Source organism: Sarcophilus harrisii, chromosome 4, assembly GCF_902635505.1.
Source record: "Sarcophilus harrisii chromosome 4, mSarHar1.11, whole genome shotgun sequence".
Taxonomy (NCBI): domain Eukaryota; kingdom Metazoa; phylum Chordata; class Mammalia; order Dasyuromorphia; family Dasyuridae; genus Sarcophilus; species Sarcophilus harrisii.
In genome coordinates this window covers 382,938,467-382,957,352 of record NC_045429.1, presented here as the reverse complement: position 1 = coordinate 382,957,352, position 18,886 = coordinate 382,938,467, and the positions used below count along the sequence as shown (strand labels likewise).

At 35.7% G+C, this 18,886-nt stretch overlaps 1 protein-coding gene across 5 annotated transcripts in view; it reads right to left on the bottom strand.

Moving 5' to 3' along the window:
• Nucleotides 1-18,886, bottom strand: part of EFCAB2 (EF-hand calcium binding domain 2) — a 149,942-nt gene that overhangs the window by 90,794 nt on the left and 40,262 nt on the right. For 3 of the 5 annotated variants that reach the window (XR_004233962.1, XR_004233963.1, XR_004233964.1), the window contains exons 1-2: nucleotides 18,303-18,858; nucleotides 17,693-17,777 (exon numbers count right to left, since the gene is read on the bottom strand). Coding sequence is in view for 2 of the 5 variants with exons in the window: in XM_031966989.1 (XP_031822849.1) it covers nucleotides 17,693-17,777; nucleotides 18,303-18,348 (131 nt within the window). In the remaining 3 variants the exon portion in view is untranslated. Of the gene's footprint in view, nucleotides 1-17,692; nucleotides 17,778-18,302; nucleotides 18,859-18,886 lie in introns of those variants that run through there. The other 2 variants (XM_031966989.1, XM_003767767.4) reach the window with 2 other exon arrangements.

Below are 18,886 nucleotides of genomic sequence, written 5' to 3'. Positions count from 1 at the left end.
CTCATCTGTAGAATGGGAATAATAACCACACCTACCCCGAAAGGCGGTTGTGAGGATCAAACGCAATGATAGTTATAAAATGCTCGGAAATTTGCACTGTCTTATTCAACACGACGAGCTATTAAATTTAAGGGCTCTTGGAAACAATGTAAAGGCCCCTTCCTTTCCGGTCCCAACTCCCTAATATCTTCTTACCCAGATTTCCTATAAGAGGGACTTCTCTGATGTATACAAATAGTCACAGCTCCCAGGCACCTCCCTCCCAGGACTATTGCATGGAATGAGGCATTTGTGAAGCACTTAGGGCACACAGCATACAAACGCTAATTCCCTCTCGGCCATCTCGTTTGGCAGGAGATAGCCTTTTCTACTAGTAAGCATTTGGGCCTAGGGAAAGTTTCTGGGCTAAATTAAAACCAATTATGTCATTGAAGGGATTCAGGACGCTCATTCTGGACCCGGGGTCCAAGAACTTGGGCATCTTTTCTATTCTCCTTGCTGGATCTCAGTATAATTTGGTTTTTAAGCGCGTTTCAGTAAGTGGATTCCAAAATCAGTGGTCTTCTTTTTAATTCCATGGATGCCATCCTGCGCCTTTATCGGAGTGTTGCGAGGGGCCGGGAGCTTCGCCGACCGGCCAGCGGGGTCCCCCTCTCTCTGCCCCCACCCCCACCCCCCCACAGGAAGAGTGAGGCCCCGGGGCCCAGCGAGGTCGCGCTCTGCAGCGCCTTCCCCGACTCTCTTTCGTTCTGCCCCGGGGAGACGGGAACTAAAAAAGGGTTCCCAGTGGCACCATCTCCTGCAGCCCCCGAGAGAGGGGTTAGGTTCGTGCCAGAACAAACGAGTCACGGTCAGGCTGCTTCAAACAATGGCGTCATCTTTTAATTCAGAGCAGCGTTTGGATCCGGGTAAAATTTCCGCCCCGGAGCCGCTTCCCGGAGCGCTGCCAGGGCGCCGCGTGTCGGAGCGGCCTTCCGGCACTAGGTGGAGACAGCCGCGCTCGGACGCTGCCAGAGGCTCGCGGCGCGATGCCTGGGAAGGGGCGGGGCTGGGTGGCCGGCCCCGGGCGAAGGACCCCTTTCCGACGGGCAGGCCCGGGCCGGCGGGGCGGCCGTTCCAGAGCGCTCGGGGTGGCCGAGCCACGGCGGAAAAGGGGCTTCGGTCGGGGGCGTGGTTGTGTTTCTTTGTTTTCTGGGGGGTGGGCGTTGGGCTCCACCGCAGAAACGTGAAACGCAGCCTAGATGATAGGCCCTCTCCTTAATCCCTTCTAGCCCACGCCAGTTACGGGCCGGGCCTGCCTCCTCACTGTGGTGCGCTCGCGTCTCCTCTCTCCTTTTTTCTTTTTTTCTCGGGCGGCGTGATGTTTGCGGAAATAGGCGCAGAAGAACCGCACATATCTAACATAGACTGGGTTGCTTGCCAACTGAAAAGGAGGGGCGGGGGAAGCAAAGGGAAACATTTAGAACCCGAGATTTTGTGAGGACGAATGCTGAAATGTCCGTGTATATGTTTGGGAAATAAAAAGCTTAAAAAAAAGCTTCAGTGTTAAAAAAGAACCCCCACCACCCCCACCCCCCAGGTATGTACTCGGAGGCCTCTATTGTTGAGCTTGTTCACACAAACTGTTACTTTTAAGGGTTTGCGCATCAATTTATAAGCCCCCTTTTCTCCTGCATTAGATCTCCCTCATATGTTCTTTATGCTAACTTATCTTGAGGATTTCTCTTGTGTATAAAACTACCAGCGTCTCTCTGCCTCCTGAAAAATGCTGGAACCCTGCCTGGGATGAATGTGGCCCATTTCATCCATTGGGAAATGGCTGAATCTATTGTGGTCCATGAAGGGAATCGAATATTATTTTTCTATGAAAAATGATGAACAGACTGATTTTACAAAGACCTGGAAAGATTTAAATAAACTGACACTGAATGAAGCTTCAAGTAGAACCAAAAATACAATGTACACAGCAACAGCAAGATTACGTAACGATCAAGTATTAAAGACTTGGTTCTTCCCAGTTCAATGATCCAAGGCAATCCCAATAAACAGACAGAAAACACCATCTGCATCCAGAAATAAAACTAAGACTGAATGTAAATCAACAAATGTTTCACTTTTTTTTTCTCTTGTAGTTTTCCCTTTTGTTCAGATTTTTCTCTCCCAATATGATGCATAAAGAAATTTGTATTTAAAAAGTTAATATACATATATAACCCCCCCCAAAAAAAAAGAAATGAATTTTTTAAAAAAGAAAGTGGGTCATTGTTCTCAGTAACACAGAAGTAAAAGTGAGAATGAAGAACTTGTGTAACAGAATCTGAATATTAGAAATAGGCTTGAATGTGAACCAACTATTGGAAATAACTTTTCTTGCTTTGTTTTCTTTTTCTTATGAGAGGCAGTTGGGGTTAAATGATTTGCCTGGGGTCACACAGCAAGTAGTAAATGTTAAATGTCTGAGACCACATTTGAACTCAGGTCCTCCAAAGTCCAGTGCTGATACTTTTCTCACTATGCCATCCAGCTGCCCCAGAAATGACATTTCTAGGCTTTGAAAGGTTTATGCTATTTTCCTCACACATATAGTGAAAAATAATTATTGCTAAATAGCTATAAAAATTTTTAAGTGCATCCTATTAGTAATATTTTAAAAGTCATATTTATGTATTTACTATCCAATTTTAGAATCAGAGTTTAACAAAAGTCTTATCTTTAAATGTTCAGGAAATAGAGTTTTCTGGATTATGACCAATTATTTTGAGAAGCAAGCATTTAATCGCGAGATTGTCTCTACAAGCTAAGATAAAAACCAGTCTCATTATTTTACAAATACACCATAAATATGTATACGTGTGTATATTTTTGTCTCTCTGCATAGATGTCCATGTCTAGTTTTATATACATATATGTGTTATTGTTCAGTCATTCCAGTCCTGTGCGATTCTTCATGACCTCTTTTGGGGTTTTCTTGGCATGGATACTGGAGGGGTTTGCCATTTCCCTCTCCAGCTCATTTTACAGATGAGAAAACCAAGGCAAGCAGGATTAAATGATCTGTCTAGAATCACACAGCTAGTTAAGCATCTGAGATCAGATTTGAACTCAGGAAGATAAGTCTCCCTGACTTCAGGCTTGGCATGCTATCCCTTGTGCCCCCTATAACTATATGTCCATATAGGTATATATGTCTATGTTGTATGTATATGTAAATATGTCAGACATTTATAATCAACAGATTGTTATATGGCTTCTCAAAGTTCCTACCCTTGGTCAAGTTTGCCTAGACTTAATTCATATTATATATTATGTGTAGCTTATAACTTCTTAGAGAATAAGAATAATATTTATATAGTGTTTACTTTGTGCCAGGCACTGTGCTAAATTCTTTAAAAATATTTTTTCATATTTATCTTCACAACAACCCTAGGAGAAGAAGGTTCTAATAAATCCCAGTTTTATAGATAAAGAAACAGAGGCAAACAAAAGCTAAATAATTTATTCACCATATCACCTAGCTACTGACAAAATATACTTAACTTCAAATCTAATAAAAAAATGAGCCATCTTCTTTTGATAATTCAGAAGTTACTTCAAGAAAAAGTTCCACTAAATTTAGAGTTTCAAGACCCCAGTTTGGTTATCTCTTACTAGCTAATATATGTGATCCTGAGCAAGTCACAAGCTCTGAATTTCAGTTTCTTCCTCAGAAAAATGAGATAATAATATATTATTTATCTTAAAAGATTATGGAGGGAGTTAGATGGCTCAGTGGATAGAGAGCACTGGCCTTGGAATCCGGAGGATCTGAGGATGTAAATTCAAATCCAGCATCAGACACTTAATACTTCTTAGTTGTGGGACCCTAGGCAAATCACTTAATCCCAATGGCCTCTCAAAAAAAAAAGAAAAACAAAGAAAAAGTATTGTAACCATTAAGTGAGATAATATATCCAATGCATTTTATATATTACAAAGTGCTATTTAAATGGCAGCTATTTTATAAGATACAAAATTATCACTATATTAGATATGAAGGTATAGTTAATGAAGAATTCTGTTGAGAAAATAATGAACTATACTTTCATATTGAAATTCCTGTATATATAATATGTATATATATATATATGTATATATGTATACTCCATATTCCTTTATTCTATCCCCTCCTACTTCTACCTTTTACCAATTCCCACCTATTCTTTTGTTATTACCAAGGCTTAACTAAAATTCTTGAAATAAAGATACAAAGGCCACAGCTGATCCTAAAATAAAAGGTATTTTCTAGAAATCTGCTTAAAAAGTGTACCAAAGTATTACTTATGCCTCTTATTACTAAAAGCTATATGCTTTCCTCAAGAGCTTTAGGGGCAATTTCCATAGAACTACAAGAAAAGTTTCAGGGACAGCCAGATTTATACTTCTACAACAGCATCTATAATTTTGTTGATTTATAGATATCTCCTTTTAAGACCAACTGAATACAAACTGTCAGCATGCTATGGACAAGATTTTCACTGTTTGTTCCCAGAAAAAGTTTCTAATCAAAAAAAAGCAATGAATACTATCATTAGAGAGATCATTATGTCAGCAAAAGGACATTAATACTTTCATAAATGATAGAATTTTAGAAACTTTCAGCAAGGTAGATCTTAAGGAAACAAATCTCTGGGTAATAGGTGCCATTTCCTTTTATGATAATCTAGTCACAGGAAAAAGTTTTGTTTTATGACTTTAGAACTATACCTGAGGTTTTTGGGGGTTTTTTTAACCAAAAAAAAATAGTATTGTGCACCTTAATTGTCTCCTTATTCACCAGATTTGGCTACAAATACTTTTGGCAGTTTTCAAAAGTTAAATCCAATATCCAAAGAAAATCTGAAATAATTGAGGATTTTTTAAAAGTATTTTAAAAAAATGTGCCATACCTCTCTTCTAAAATATATAGAAAACAGACTCAAATTTATAATACAAATCATTCCCCAACTGGTAAATAGTCAAAGGAGATGAACAGACAATTATCAGATGAAGAAATTAAAGCCATTTCTAATCATATGAAAAAATGTTCTAAATCATTGATTAGAGAAATGCAAATTAAGAAAACTCTGAGGTACCATTTCACACTTTCAGATTGGCTTAAATGACAGGAAAAGATAATGATAAATGTTGAAGGGGATGTGAGAAAACTAGGACACTAATACATTGTTGGTGGAGTTGTGAAATGATCTAATCATTTTGAAAAACAATTGGGAACTATGCCCAAAGAGCTATCAAACCGTGAATAACCTTTGACACAGGAGACTCATTGTATCCCAAAGAGATAATTTTAAAAAGGAAAAGGGATCCATATACATGTACAAAAATGTTTGAACAGGCAAAGAACTGAAAATTGAGTAGATCCCCAGTTGAGGAATGACAGTAAGTTATGGTATATGAAGATAATGAAATATTTTTGTTCTATGAGAAATAATAAGCAGGGTGATTTCAGAAAAGCCTAGCAAGACTTACATGAACTGATGCTGAGTAAAGTGAGCAGAAACAAGGAGAAGTAACAAAATGATGTGATGATCAGTTGTGAAGGACTTGGCTCTTTTCAACAATAAGGAGATTATCTCAAGGCAATTCCAATAGATTTGGGATGGGAAATGCCAATTACACTCAGAAAGAGAACTATGGAGACTGAATATGAACTGAAGCACAATATTTTTACCTTTTGGGGTTTTTTTTTTCCCCTTTTAGTATGATTTTTTTTCTTGAACAACAAAATACGAAAATAAGTTTAAAAGGATTACACATATTTAACCTATATCAGATCACTTGCTGTCTTAGGAAGAGAGAAAAATTTAGAACACAAAGTTTTACAAATATGAATAAACTATTTTTATATGGTTTTAGACAAATAAAATATTGAGGGAAAAAAAAGAATGTGTCATAGATTATAAAAGTAATTCCCCAAACAATTTAAATTTATACAAGAAAAATCACAAAATTGTTTATATTTTTTTGACCCAGAATCCCACTGATAAGCATAAACCCCAAAGAGAATAAAGGTCCCATATAAAGGAAAATAAACATAACTGTAATTTTTGTGGTAACAAAAATTACAAGGAAAATGAGTGCCCATTTATTTAAGAGTGGATGAACATATGGTAGGTAAATGTAATGAAAAATAATTATTGTCAATTATGACAAAGATTTAATTTTTTTATTTTTGAATTTAACAAGTACCATATATATATATATATATATATATATATATATATATATATATATATATAATCAATATAACAGGAGAGGGGAAAATGCATATTTCCATTATGTAAAGTTTGGTTTTCTTATAAAATTTATAATAAATTCAACATGTAACTTTTTTAACCCTTTCAAATTAGTTTTTTTCAATTATAAAGCATCTTTCTTCCTCCTTCCCACATTGAAAAAAAAAGAAAACAAATCCCTTGGCAACAAAGCAAATTTCCATATTGACCATGTTCTTAAATTTCTCATTCTGAATATCTGTCCCTCCCCTCTCTATCAGGAAGTATATAACATTTTTCATCATAGCTGATCATTTCCGAAATCATAACTTATCTCTTCATTCATCAGAATTCTTAAGTCCTCTAATATTGTTTGTTTTTACAATTCGACATACAACTTTCAAAGCTTTCCTGCTTGTCTGGGATTCTTTCTGGCCTTCTTTGTTTTCTATACATTTTTAAAATGTTCCCATTTCCCTATTTTTCTTTCTTTCATTTTCTGGGGGGATTGGGAGGGTGCTAACCATATGCCAAACATTGTACTAAGGGGATATAACCAGTATATCAACAACTCAGTCCTTGTTCTTAAGGAACTCATACTCTAACTGAGGTCATTTCAAAGAATTCAGCTTCAGGGAAGATGGTCAAAGGGTTATGGATTTGGAGAAGAGAATGACACACATTTTTATATGCAATCACTGAAGGAAATTGTTTTGATTAATTATATTTGTGACAAGAAATTTCTTTTTATCCTTCCTTTTTTCTTTTCTTATTTTATTTTGTTGAGGCAATGGGGGTTAAGTGACTTGCCCAGGGTCACAGAGCTAGGATATGTTAAGTTTCTGAGATCACATTTGAACTCAGGTCCTCCCAACTTCAAGGCTGGTGCTCTATCTTCTGCACTACCTAGCTGCCCCTTTATCTTTCTTTTCAGTAAAGTATATGCAGGAGGGAAAGAAAAGATTTCTGTTAATTTTTAAAAATAGAGAGTTGGAGTGGAAATGTTACAGATGTGAAATGTTTCATACACTTTCAGATGAGGTCACTGTATTATTCATTTTATTTAAATGTTTTACTCTGTTACAAAAGACCTCTCACAAAGTGGGAGTAAATCTGTGAATGTTAGGAATGTAAAAAGAAAACAAATCAACAAACATTTTTTAGAGCATCTTTAGAAAAATTCAGAGAGATTATGGACTAGAGTAAAGCTCCTTAAACTATGGGTTGCAACCTCACATGGATACGTGTAACTGAATGTAGGGATTGCAAATTATGATTTATTATTAGTAAATATTTTATATATAGATATACTTTGTATATCTATATACCGAGGATAGCGTAAAAATTTCTCAGTCAAGTGAAAAAAATTTTAGATGCCCTGGACTAGAAATACAGAATGATACATTTTCAACAATGACCAACGTCTTAAGTTGTTATTCTTAACTATGTTCTTTGAAATAAAGAAAGGCTACTATTTAGTAGGAAGATAATGAACTAACAGAAAGTGATAAAGATACAGAATAAAAAAAAAGAATAATAATAAAACATTTTAAAAACAAGAAAACAAAAGAGATGTTTAGAAAGGGATACAGATAGGACATTTTTGTTACTGCCTTATTAAATGTCACCTATGCTTTTTAGAAAACAAAGTATACAACAAATTTACTGTCTGCAAAACTTTTTTTTTTATTCTTTGCATTTTGAAATGTTAGTATTTGTTGAAAAAAAAAAGAAATCAGGATTTTTTTTTTTAAGAGAAACTTAATGGAAACAAAGTCCTATAGGTAAGTGATTCATTTCCACTGTCCCTCTGGTCCTCTCCTTCATATACTAGTCAGGCTTTATGCCTAGTGACGTTGTTCCTCAATTTGCCAACCCTTTTGGCTTTGTTAACTTGGCAGTCTTAATGATTCCTTAATTACTGACCTTACCTGCCTTCCTGATCCAGTGCTTCAGGCTCCTGGCTTACTTCTTTAGCTTAATCCAGGTACATACCTGCTATTTATGAACTGTGGTCTTTCGGACCTTCTTCAAGGTCAAGTACTTGGTGACAAGAGCCAAGATCTGCAAAGATCTGAATATTTTAGAATAGTTGACCCAGGTCAAATATTGAAAGGTAAAATATAATAGAGAGAAATGTAAAATACTATCCTGCGTTTAAAATATCAACTTCATAAATACAAGAAAGGAAAGCTGTGCCAGGGCAGCAGTTTGCCTGAAAAAGATCTGGGATTCTGGTGGATGCAAACTCAGTGTGATAGGGCAGCCAAAAACAAACAAAAAAAGAAGTGTGATCACCTTAGGTTGCTCTTTGAGCATCTTACTAAGACTTGGTATATGGAACTGGGAGTAGACAGAATGATCCCATTCTCTGCCTGGGTCATATGCCAGCTGGATGACTATTTGGTTCCAAGTACTACACTTTAGGAAAGATGTTGAGAATCTGTATTGTGAACCAGAAGGTGATGGGCTTGAAAATCATGCCATCTGTAGATCAACTTAAGAAATGGAACTGAGGATATTTAGCTCTGACAAGAGAAGACTTGGGAAGAGATGTCATAATGTCTTTAAGTATTTCAAATTATTTTATAAAAGGGAGATAAGATGAGTATGATCTTTTCTATTGATTTTTAAATTATTATTAATAATACTTAAATTTTCTATTTAGGGTTGTTAAAAGGCTCGAGCAAGAAAATGTTTATATGAAAGATTCTATAGCTGTTAAAAGATTTGTATTTGAGTCCTTACTCCTGATACTAACTACTATGTGACCTTGAGTAAGCCATTTAATTTCCATTGCTGATAAAATGGGAATAACAACACAGATGCTACCTGTCACATGGCTGTAGTGACAAAAGTACACTGTAATCTTTCAGACATGATATAAATACAAGCTATTAACAATGATTATTTTAACAATATTACTTATTAGGATAATCACAGAATTTTAGAATTGGAAGGTATCTCAGTGCTATATCTAATACAACTCATATTTGAAAATGAATCTCCACTACCACATACCAACAAATGGTCATCTAAGCTACCTGAAGGCCTCCAGGGAAGAGAAACTCACTTCTTCCTAAAACAGTCAAAAACTACTCATCACTATCTCTTAATTATTAGGAATTTTTTCCTTATGTCAAGCTTAAATTTTCCTCTTTGCAGCTTCTACCACCATTGCTCCTGGTTGTGGCCTCTGTAAGCAAACAGAACAAACCTAAAACCTCTTCCACAAAATAATTTTTCAGATAATTGGCTAAGTACACTCCCTGAGTATTCTCTTTATCTGGCTAAACATCCTTCATTCTTTCAGTCATAAGTGTCATCCCTCCAAGTTTTAATGATACTTATAGGGTCAAAGCAATCCACATTTGGCCCAGATTTTAAGGACCTTTGCCATCCTTACTGACCTTCTCTGGACATTCTTCAATTTATGTCTTTCCTAATCCATGATGTCCAGATATGAACACAATACTCTACATGTTCTGTGATGAGGGTATAAAGTCCAGGAAGACTATCTACTTTTGTTCCTAGGAACTAGTACTCTTAATTCAGTCTAAATTCACATTTTCTCCCTTCCTCATCATTTTTTTTTTTCCACTTTAAAGCTATTTTGATTAAGTATACCAGAAAACAATATATCCTTGTCAACCTATTTTCATTGTAAAATTATTTTATTCAATTGAATTGCAAAAAGACAGAGACCAAAAACAAAATAAAACAAAACAAAACCCACAACAATGAAAATCAAGCACTACAAAAATGAATTCACTCCATCCCTGGCCAAAAGCCTGTTGTTCCCATATTTTAAGCTATGGAATAGAAATCCTAGACACCATATTCTTAATCAGCATTTCCTCTCTCAGAGCAACTTTGTTGTTGTTGTTAATTCCTTGTCTTCAATAGGCAGATGTGAACAACCTTTGTGCACCTAAGAGTCTTCTTCTTGCACAAGTCTTTGAAATCTTTGGCAGTGCTTCCTAGTTTCCTTCTGGCATCTATCTACATGATATATATCTACATGAGTCATCAGAAGTGGGTCATAATCATCCGGTTTGACAAATCTTAGGAAATTTTCTGCCATGTCTTAAGTACATATTCCAGATTTCTCTATTACTGCCATCACCAACAAAGAACAACCTCAATTCCCCACTGAGTTTATCTAGTTCCTTTTGTGGACATTCATTGATCTAAGAATAGTCCTTCCCACTCACTAAACCCCTTCCAAAGGTCAAAGTCCCCCTATGATTTTTAAGATTCCCCCCCCTTTTTTTTTCCAGAGTGAAGTCCCTCTTAATATTTTTTAAATTCCATTTTCCTTGATAACCTGAAGGGAGTAAGAGAAGGTGAAAATTAGTTAAGTCTTTTATTCAAAATCATACAGCTAGTTTTCATTGCTCATTCCTTTCCTTCCACCTACAATGCCCATCCCACCATATCATTAGTTACTAAAACTTGACTCAGTTTAAATACTTTCTCCTTATTAAAAAACTTCTTTGATTCACCTTGAAATCCCTTTGAATTCCCATAACATTTTACTCATACTTATATGTTTATTTTGCCTTGGATTTGTTATTAGAGAAACCTAAATTCAAATTCTGAGTCTATTACACAATATTTGTGTAACCTTGTTAAGATTGGGAAGGGGATCCCCAAAAGTTTGGGGTCACAGATCAGTGTTGTGAGGTGTCTCAAAAGAATTTACAGGCTTGAACCCACTTTATAGTCAAGGGGCAAAGTTTATTATAATTGTAACGTCATTACAAGTGGGCTAAGTTCCCAAAGAAATTAGCTAAGTCAAGAGAGAGGAGACCCCCTTATCCAGCTTTTTATCATGGACATACAAATTCTATGGCCCAGAGAAGTGGTCTCCAGAATTTGATTATCACTTATTATCTATCTGACAGTCAGCAATGAATTGAGGACTGATCTATTCAGAATCAGACAGATTGCTCTTAGATTGGGAGTGTGGGAAGTCCTTGAGGATTACTGATTTATTGTTAGAACAGAAGCCCCCCAAAAAACCTTCTCTTTTATTATCCTGATTCAGTTTCCCTAAATTATCCTGCCTTGGTTTCCCTAATTGTTCTGCCTCAGTTCCTAATTGTTCTGCTCAGCTACCCCTCCAGATAAGGAGAAAGAACTTCTATCTTAGGCATTATCAGAATGTTAGGTGCCTCTCCCCATTCTGTAATTTATCAGATGTCCCCCATGTCTCCTCCCACCCTGTGAGATCCATAATCGAGTTCCCACTCTCAGTGCTCTGACTCCGCCCCTGTATCTGAATCACGTGTGTGTGTGTGTGTGTGTGTGTGTGTGTGTGTGTATGTATACGTCATCTCATTAAGCCCCGGGACCAAACCATGGATCCATTTGGTCCCAGTAAATCTCTCCCTTTCAAATAAATTATTAAAAACTCTCTAATCTCTATCTTGCCTCAGTTTCTCCGGCATTACAAAATCAGGGGATCTCAAATGCTATGCTACATCAGCCTTAGCCAAGGCTGTCATCAGGTTTTCCATTTAAACAAAATGAAGAAGTTAGTCCAAATTACCTCTGAGAATTCTCAACTCTAAATCATGGTCCAATCCTGTACCTGACACAAACTAGTTGCTAACTAACGCTAAAGCATTTGTGTACTTACTAAGTTCTGAGGGAGATGGTTAACAATGGGAGGCAGTCATAGAAGATTTTATGGAAGATATGTAAATTAGGCTGAGCTTTCAAGAATAAAGAGGACTTTCTAGTTACAAGGAGGGAGAACATAAAAACTTTTACTGAGGAGGCAATAGGGAGCTAACAAAGTTTTTTAAGTGAAGAAATAACATCACCTGATAAATGCATAAGAAAGATTGTTTTGGCAATAGTCTAAAGAATGGATTTCAGAGGGGAAAGAGGGAAAGCAGTATGATCTGTAAAAAGGGTATTTTATTAGTCCAAATGTGTTATAATGATGGTCTGTGATAGTGAGAAAAGAGAGGCAGACACAGATTTGAAAACAGCTATAGAGATAGAATTGACAGGTTCTGGTAGTTACTTATATATCAAAGATGAGAAAGAGAGAGGGAAAATCCAAAGATAATTTTAAGGTTACAAATATGGAAGAATATAGATCGGTGGCAATGACCACAAATATACAGTTAAATTAGAAAGGGGAATAGGTTTGGGGGATGAATATTTGCAGAAATGACACTTAGACCAATACCTTAGAGTATGTGCTATATTCTAAGTGGTATATATAACCTTAATATTAAAGCTCATACTCTCAAAAAATTAAAAGATCATGTTTCTCTCACAACTTTAGATAAGAGATATATCCTTAACCAAAGGACAGATGCAATTATAAAAAAATTAAAAAGATAATTTTGATTTATGAAACTGAAAAGTTTCTATACAGACAAAATAAATTTGGCTCAGATAAGAAGGAAAGTATTAAAGGGGGAAAAAATCTTTGTATTAAATTTCTCTGATAAAGGTTTGGCATCCAAGATACATAAACAATTAATAAATACACATGACTAATAGTCTTTTCCCCAATAGATAAGTGATCAAAGGATATGAACAAACAATTCTATAAAGAACTGCAAAGTCACCACCACATGAAAGTGTTCCAAATTACTAATAATAAGAGAATTGCAAATCAAAACAATCCTGAGGTTTTACCTCATACCCTCCAATTTAGTAAAGAAAATAAAAAAATGGCAATAATCAATGTTGGAAGAGTTATGGGAAAATAGGCACACTAATACATTGTTGATGAAGCTGTGAAATAGTACAATCATTTTGGAAAGCAATTTGGAATTATGCAAATAAAGTGACTAAAATATCCACATTCTTTGAACCAGAAACTCCATTATTGGGTTTATATCCAATGGAAGCCAATAAAAAAAAAAAATCCTCATAAACAACAATATTTATAGCATCACTTTCTATGATTGCAAAGGATTGGAAGTAAAGGCCATCAATTGGCTAAATAAATCGTGGTATTTTAATGTAATGGAAGAGATATGAGAAGACATTCCTAACCCACTGTTTTGAGAGGTCCACAGATGTTTTGCACAAGTTTTCAGACTTTTTCAATGTACTGATAAAATTATGCTGATTTTTTTCCTCTCTTAAAACAAACAAACAACTTTTTTTACATGGGATGGCTCTCTAGGAGGGAGTGGGAGAGAAAAATCTGGGAAAATTGTAATGAAGTAATAAAAGTTATTAATAAAAACTAATTTAAAATAAATTAAATCATCAATTATTAAGCTTCTACTATGTTCAAGGCAATGTGGCTACATGGACAACACTGATTAAAATTCCCTGCTTCAAGGAGCTTACAATCCACTGGCAGGGAAAGAGAAAAGAAGAGGCTGTTTTTGCTCATATTTGCATCACTAGTGCTTAGTAAGTATAGTGCCTGGCACAAAGTAAGTGCCTTTTGACTTTTTAATCAACCCTTGGGAACACTCTCATTAGGGCCTCAGCAAAGGATGAGGAACTAGCAAAGAAGACAGATATAAGGAAAAGAAGACCTGTAAAGAAGCGTATTATCCAAGTATTGAAAAAAGAAGATAGATTCAAGATGTCAGTTAAGACATACTTTGTTAAACCTCATTTCTAAAATTTATAGAGAATTGACTCAAATTTGTAAGAATTCAAGCCATTCTCCAATTGATAAATGATCAAAGGATATGAACAGATAATTTTCAGATGAAGAAATTGAAACCATTTCTAGTCATATGAAAAGGTGTTCCAAATCACTATTGATCAGAGAAATGCAAATTAAGACATCTCTGAGGTACCAGAGATTGGCTAAGATGACAGGAAAAGATAATGACAAATATTGGAGTGGGACATTAATACATTGTTGGAAGAGTTGTGAAATGATCCAACCATTCTGTAAAGCAATTTGGAACTATGACCAAAGGGCTATCAAACTGTATATACCTTTTGACCCAGAAGTATTTCTCCCAAAGAGATCTTAAAGGAGGGAAAGGGACCCACATGTGCAATAATGTTTATGGCAGCCCTTTTTTGTAGTAGCCAGAAACTGGAAACTGAGTGGATGCCCATCAGTTGGAGGATGGCTAAGTTATGATATATGAATGTTATGGAATATTATTGTTCTGTAAGAAACAACCAGCAGGATGATTTCAGAGAGGCCTGGAGAGACTTACATGAACTGATGATGCTGAGTGAAATGAACAGAACTAGGATTTCATTGTACATGGCAACAAGATTATATGATGATTAATTCTGATGGACATGACCCTTTTCAACAATGAGATGACTGAGGCCAGTTCCAATGATCTTGTGATGATGAGAACCATTTACACCCAGAGAGAAGACTATGAGAACTGAGTGTGGATCACAGCATAGCATTCTCACTCTTTTTGTTGCTGTTTGCTTGCATTTTGTTTTTTCTCATTTTTTTCCTTTTTGATCTGATTTTTCTTGTGCAGCAAGATAATTGTACAAATATGTATATATACATATATATATATGTATATATATATATAGGATTTAACATATATTTTAACATGTTTAATATATATTGGATTACTTGCCATCTAGAGGAAGAGATGGGGAGAAGGGGGGGGAAATTTGGAATACAAGGTCAATGTTGAAAAATTATCCATGAACTATGCTCAAAAAGTTATCAAACTGTGCATACCCTTTGATCCAGCAGTGTTACTACTGGGATTATATCCCAAAGAGATTATAAAGAAGGGAAAGGGACCTGTATGTGCACGAATGTTTGTGGCAGCCCTTTTTGTAGTGGCTAGAAACTGGAAACTGAATGGATGTCCATCAGTTGGAGAATGGCTGAATAAATTGTGGTATATGAAAATTATGGAATATTACTGTTCTGTAAGAAATGACCAACAGGATGATTTCAGAAAGGCCTGGAGAGACTTCTACTGAACTGATGCTGAGTGAAATGAGCAGGACCAGGAGATCATTATATACTTCAACAACAATACTAGATGATGACCAGTTCTGATGGACCAGGCCATCCTCAGCAACAAGATCAACCAAATCATTTCTAATGGAGCAGTAATGAACTGAACTAGCTATACCCAGAAAAAGAACTCTGGGAGATGACTAAAAACCATTACATTGAATTCCCTAATCCCTATATTTATGCACACCTGCATCTTTGATTTCCTTCACAAGCTAATTGTACACAATTCAGAGTCTGATTCTTTTTGTACAGCAAAATAATGTTTTGGTCATGTATACTTATTGTGTATCTAAGTTATATTTTAATATATTTAACATCTACTGGTCATCCTGCCATTTAGGGGAGGGGGTGGGGGTAAGAGGTGAAAAATTGGAACAAGAGGTTTGGCAATTGTTAATGCTGTAAAGTTACCCATGTATATATCCTGTAAATAAAAGGCTATTAAATTAAAAAAAAAAAAAAAAAAAAGTAAATAAAGCACCTAGTACTCATGAAAAAAAAAAAAAAAAAAGAAAGAAAAGAAAAATTATCCATGCATATGTTTTGAAAATAAAAAGCTTTAATAAAAAAAGGAATTTTTTTTGATAAGGCCAATACATAAATCGGTTTTCTTTGATTATACACATTTGTTATAATATTCTTATTTTTCTTTTCTTTTTTTTTTTTCCATTTTGGGGAGGTGGATAGAGGGAACGAAAACAAAAGTTATTTATTTTTATGCTTGTTAATTAGAAGAAAAAAATTTAAGGAGGAAGTGGTTAATAATATCAAGAACTCAGAAAAATCAAGAAGAATGAAACCTGAAAAATAGCCATTTGAAAAAGAAGTTTCAATTGAACAGGTGGAAAAGTGGTCCAGTACCAAGAAAGTTGAGGAAGTAGAGACATTGGATAGAAAGTAGTCTTTTCAAGAAGCTTAACAGTGAAGCAATAAAGGATTTTAGCTAGATGGGCTAGACAGATCAACAGAAGTCTCTTTTTCAGGTCTGAGGAGATCTGAGCATACATGGAAACAAATGAGATGGAGCTGTAGAGGTGAGATTGAAGATGATAAGAGAAAAAAAGGAAATGAAACCTAAAGCAAGTCTTAGAGAATACTAAAGGGAATGGCACTGAGGTCCCATGTGATGATCTAGTTCTTTCAGTTTCAAGTCACCAGACTGTGAACTGAAGCATCCTAGTGATTAAGGTCATTTTATTTGGCTTCCTCATTAGCTAAAGGCATTAAAAGTCTTACCCACATGGATTTGGGAGTCCTTCAAATTTGGCAGATATCCCAATCCTTCTAGTCATCACACCCTGAAATACTATATCCTTTCTATGTTATGGCTAAGTAGACAGTCTTTTAAATGATCTATGTTATAACATATTGTTCCAATATTTTACTTAAACTATCAGGGTATCAGCCTCAGTCAGATTCAGTTTACTGTATCACAGATAGAGAAATTAGCCTCAGTGAGAAGGTAAGGGGGACATTTTTTTTTAATCTAGAGGAAGATAAAGTAGATAATGATGCTGACAAGTTCTAGGTAACAGAAGAAAGAGAGGAAAGAAAGATATCAAGGCAGATGCCCTCAGTCTTCTCAGAGATGCAGGAGGCAAAATCATCATCTATATATTTGTAATGTGTGGGATGTGGTTGACTGGTGAGAAAAGAACAAAAGATATTCAACAAACTCTGAAAAATGAGATAAAGAGTTGACAAGATTTGAGTAGAAAAGATATCTATTCACAATGAAAACTCTGCTGAGCATATACACTACAAATAATGGCAATAGGCGAATGTGCACCCACATGTGCAAAAATGTTTGTGGCAGCCCTCTTTGTAGTGGCTAGAAACTGGAAATTGAATGGATGCCCATCAATTGGAGAATGGCTGAATAGGTTGTGGTATATGAATGTTATGGAATATTATTGTTCTGTAAGAAATGACCAGCAGGATGATTTCAGAAAGGCCTGGAGAGAATTACATGAATTGATGCTAAGTGAGATGAGAAGAAGAGATCATTATACACTTCAACAACAATACTATATGATCATCAATTCTGATGGACATGGCTCTCTTCAACAATGAGATGAACCAACTCAATTCCATTTGTTTAATAATGATAGAACCAGCTACACCCAGCGTAAGAACTATAGGAAATGAGTGTGAACCACTACATAGAATTTCCACTCCTGTTTTTGTCTGCTTGCATTTTTGATTTCCTTCTCAGGTTAATTTTACCTTATTTCTAAGTCTGATTTTTGTGTGTGTGCGCAGCAAAATAACTATGGATATGTATACATATATTGTGTTTAATATATACTTTAACATAGTTAACATGTATTGGTCAACCTGCCATCTAGGGGAGGGGGTGGGGGGAAAGAGGAGAAAAGTTGGAACCCTTTGCAAGGGTCAGTGCTGAAAAATTACCCATATTATATCTTGTAAATAAAAATCTATAATAAAAAATTTAAAGAAAAAAAAGAAAAAAATTTCAAACCTAACATCCACAGTGTCATTGGCTTCATGGTCAAACACCTCAAAAGCTTCTTTGATTTTTTTCTGAAGTTCTAGTAATCCAGCTTCTGTAAAAGATAAAACAACAAAAATTAATCTACATAACTATTTAATTCAAAGTCAAATTTTCAATAGTCTGTGAGTATTAAATAAACTAGCATACTAAAAACACTCCTTCCTAATTTTCCCTAATTTCTTTTTAAGGAGTGGTTTCAGGTCCCATCTTCTATTATAAGTATCCTATCCTAAACCCTCCCCACCATGTTGTTGGTAATCTCTCCTTCTTGAAATTAATCTGTTATTTTATTTATTTGTATAATGGGCCCTAAGCCTATGCCATCTACTCTAGTATGATGTAAGATCCTAGAAGGAAGGGGACTGTCTTTTGCCTCTTTTTGTACTGTTCAGCACTGTGCCTGGAATATAAGTTCTTAATGAATGTTTATTGATTATCCCCAATGCATGGTGTAGTCCCTTGAATGTAGCAGATAATAAATTGAACAGTATCTCCAAGTTTCTCCCTTAAGTGTAATACAAAGAGCATTAAATTTGGGGTCTAAAGGCCTAGATTTAAATCTAGTTCTTCAACTTACTATTAAGTAAGTTATTTATTTTTATCTTGCAAGCAGAAGGGGTCATTGGAAGTCAATGCCCACTGGCAGCTAGGAAGTTCACCAGGGCTGTTCTATTTAGCCTGTTGAAGGAAAGAAAATAAGCATTTATTAAGTGCCTGGTGAACAACTTATAACAAGGGGAGGAAGGAGACAAGCCTGTGAAAAAGGTGAAGAACTGAGCTCCATCTATTTCTAAAGGGGGAGGAGGAAGATAAGTAAGAGGTAGAAGAACCAGAGATGGGGAGTAAGCAGGGGGTCACTTTTCTGTTGAACCTGGGGTCTGGGGGACAGCCTCACTAGAGCATGGAAGCAGAAGAATGAGAAACCAGGACAGCAGAAGCCAGGGAAAGATGTCCCCATGGAAACAAAAGTAGGACTTTAACAATGACATCATCATGATGTCCCAGACTGGAGTCAAGCTGAGTGTCTAGACAGACAGTGGTTTTGCTGAACTTACTCAAAGGGGCAGATTCAAGATGGTGATTCCCTTCCCAATTCCCCCTTATCCCTTCCTGAGAAAGTATATGTGTTCCAAAGTTTATCTATTCAGTTTTTAAAAAAAA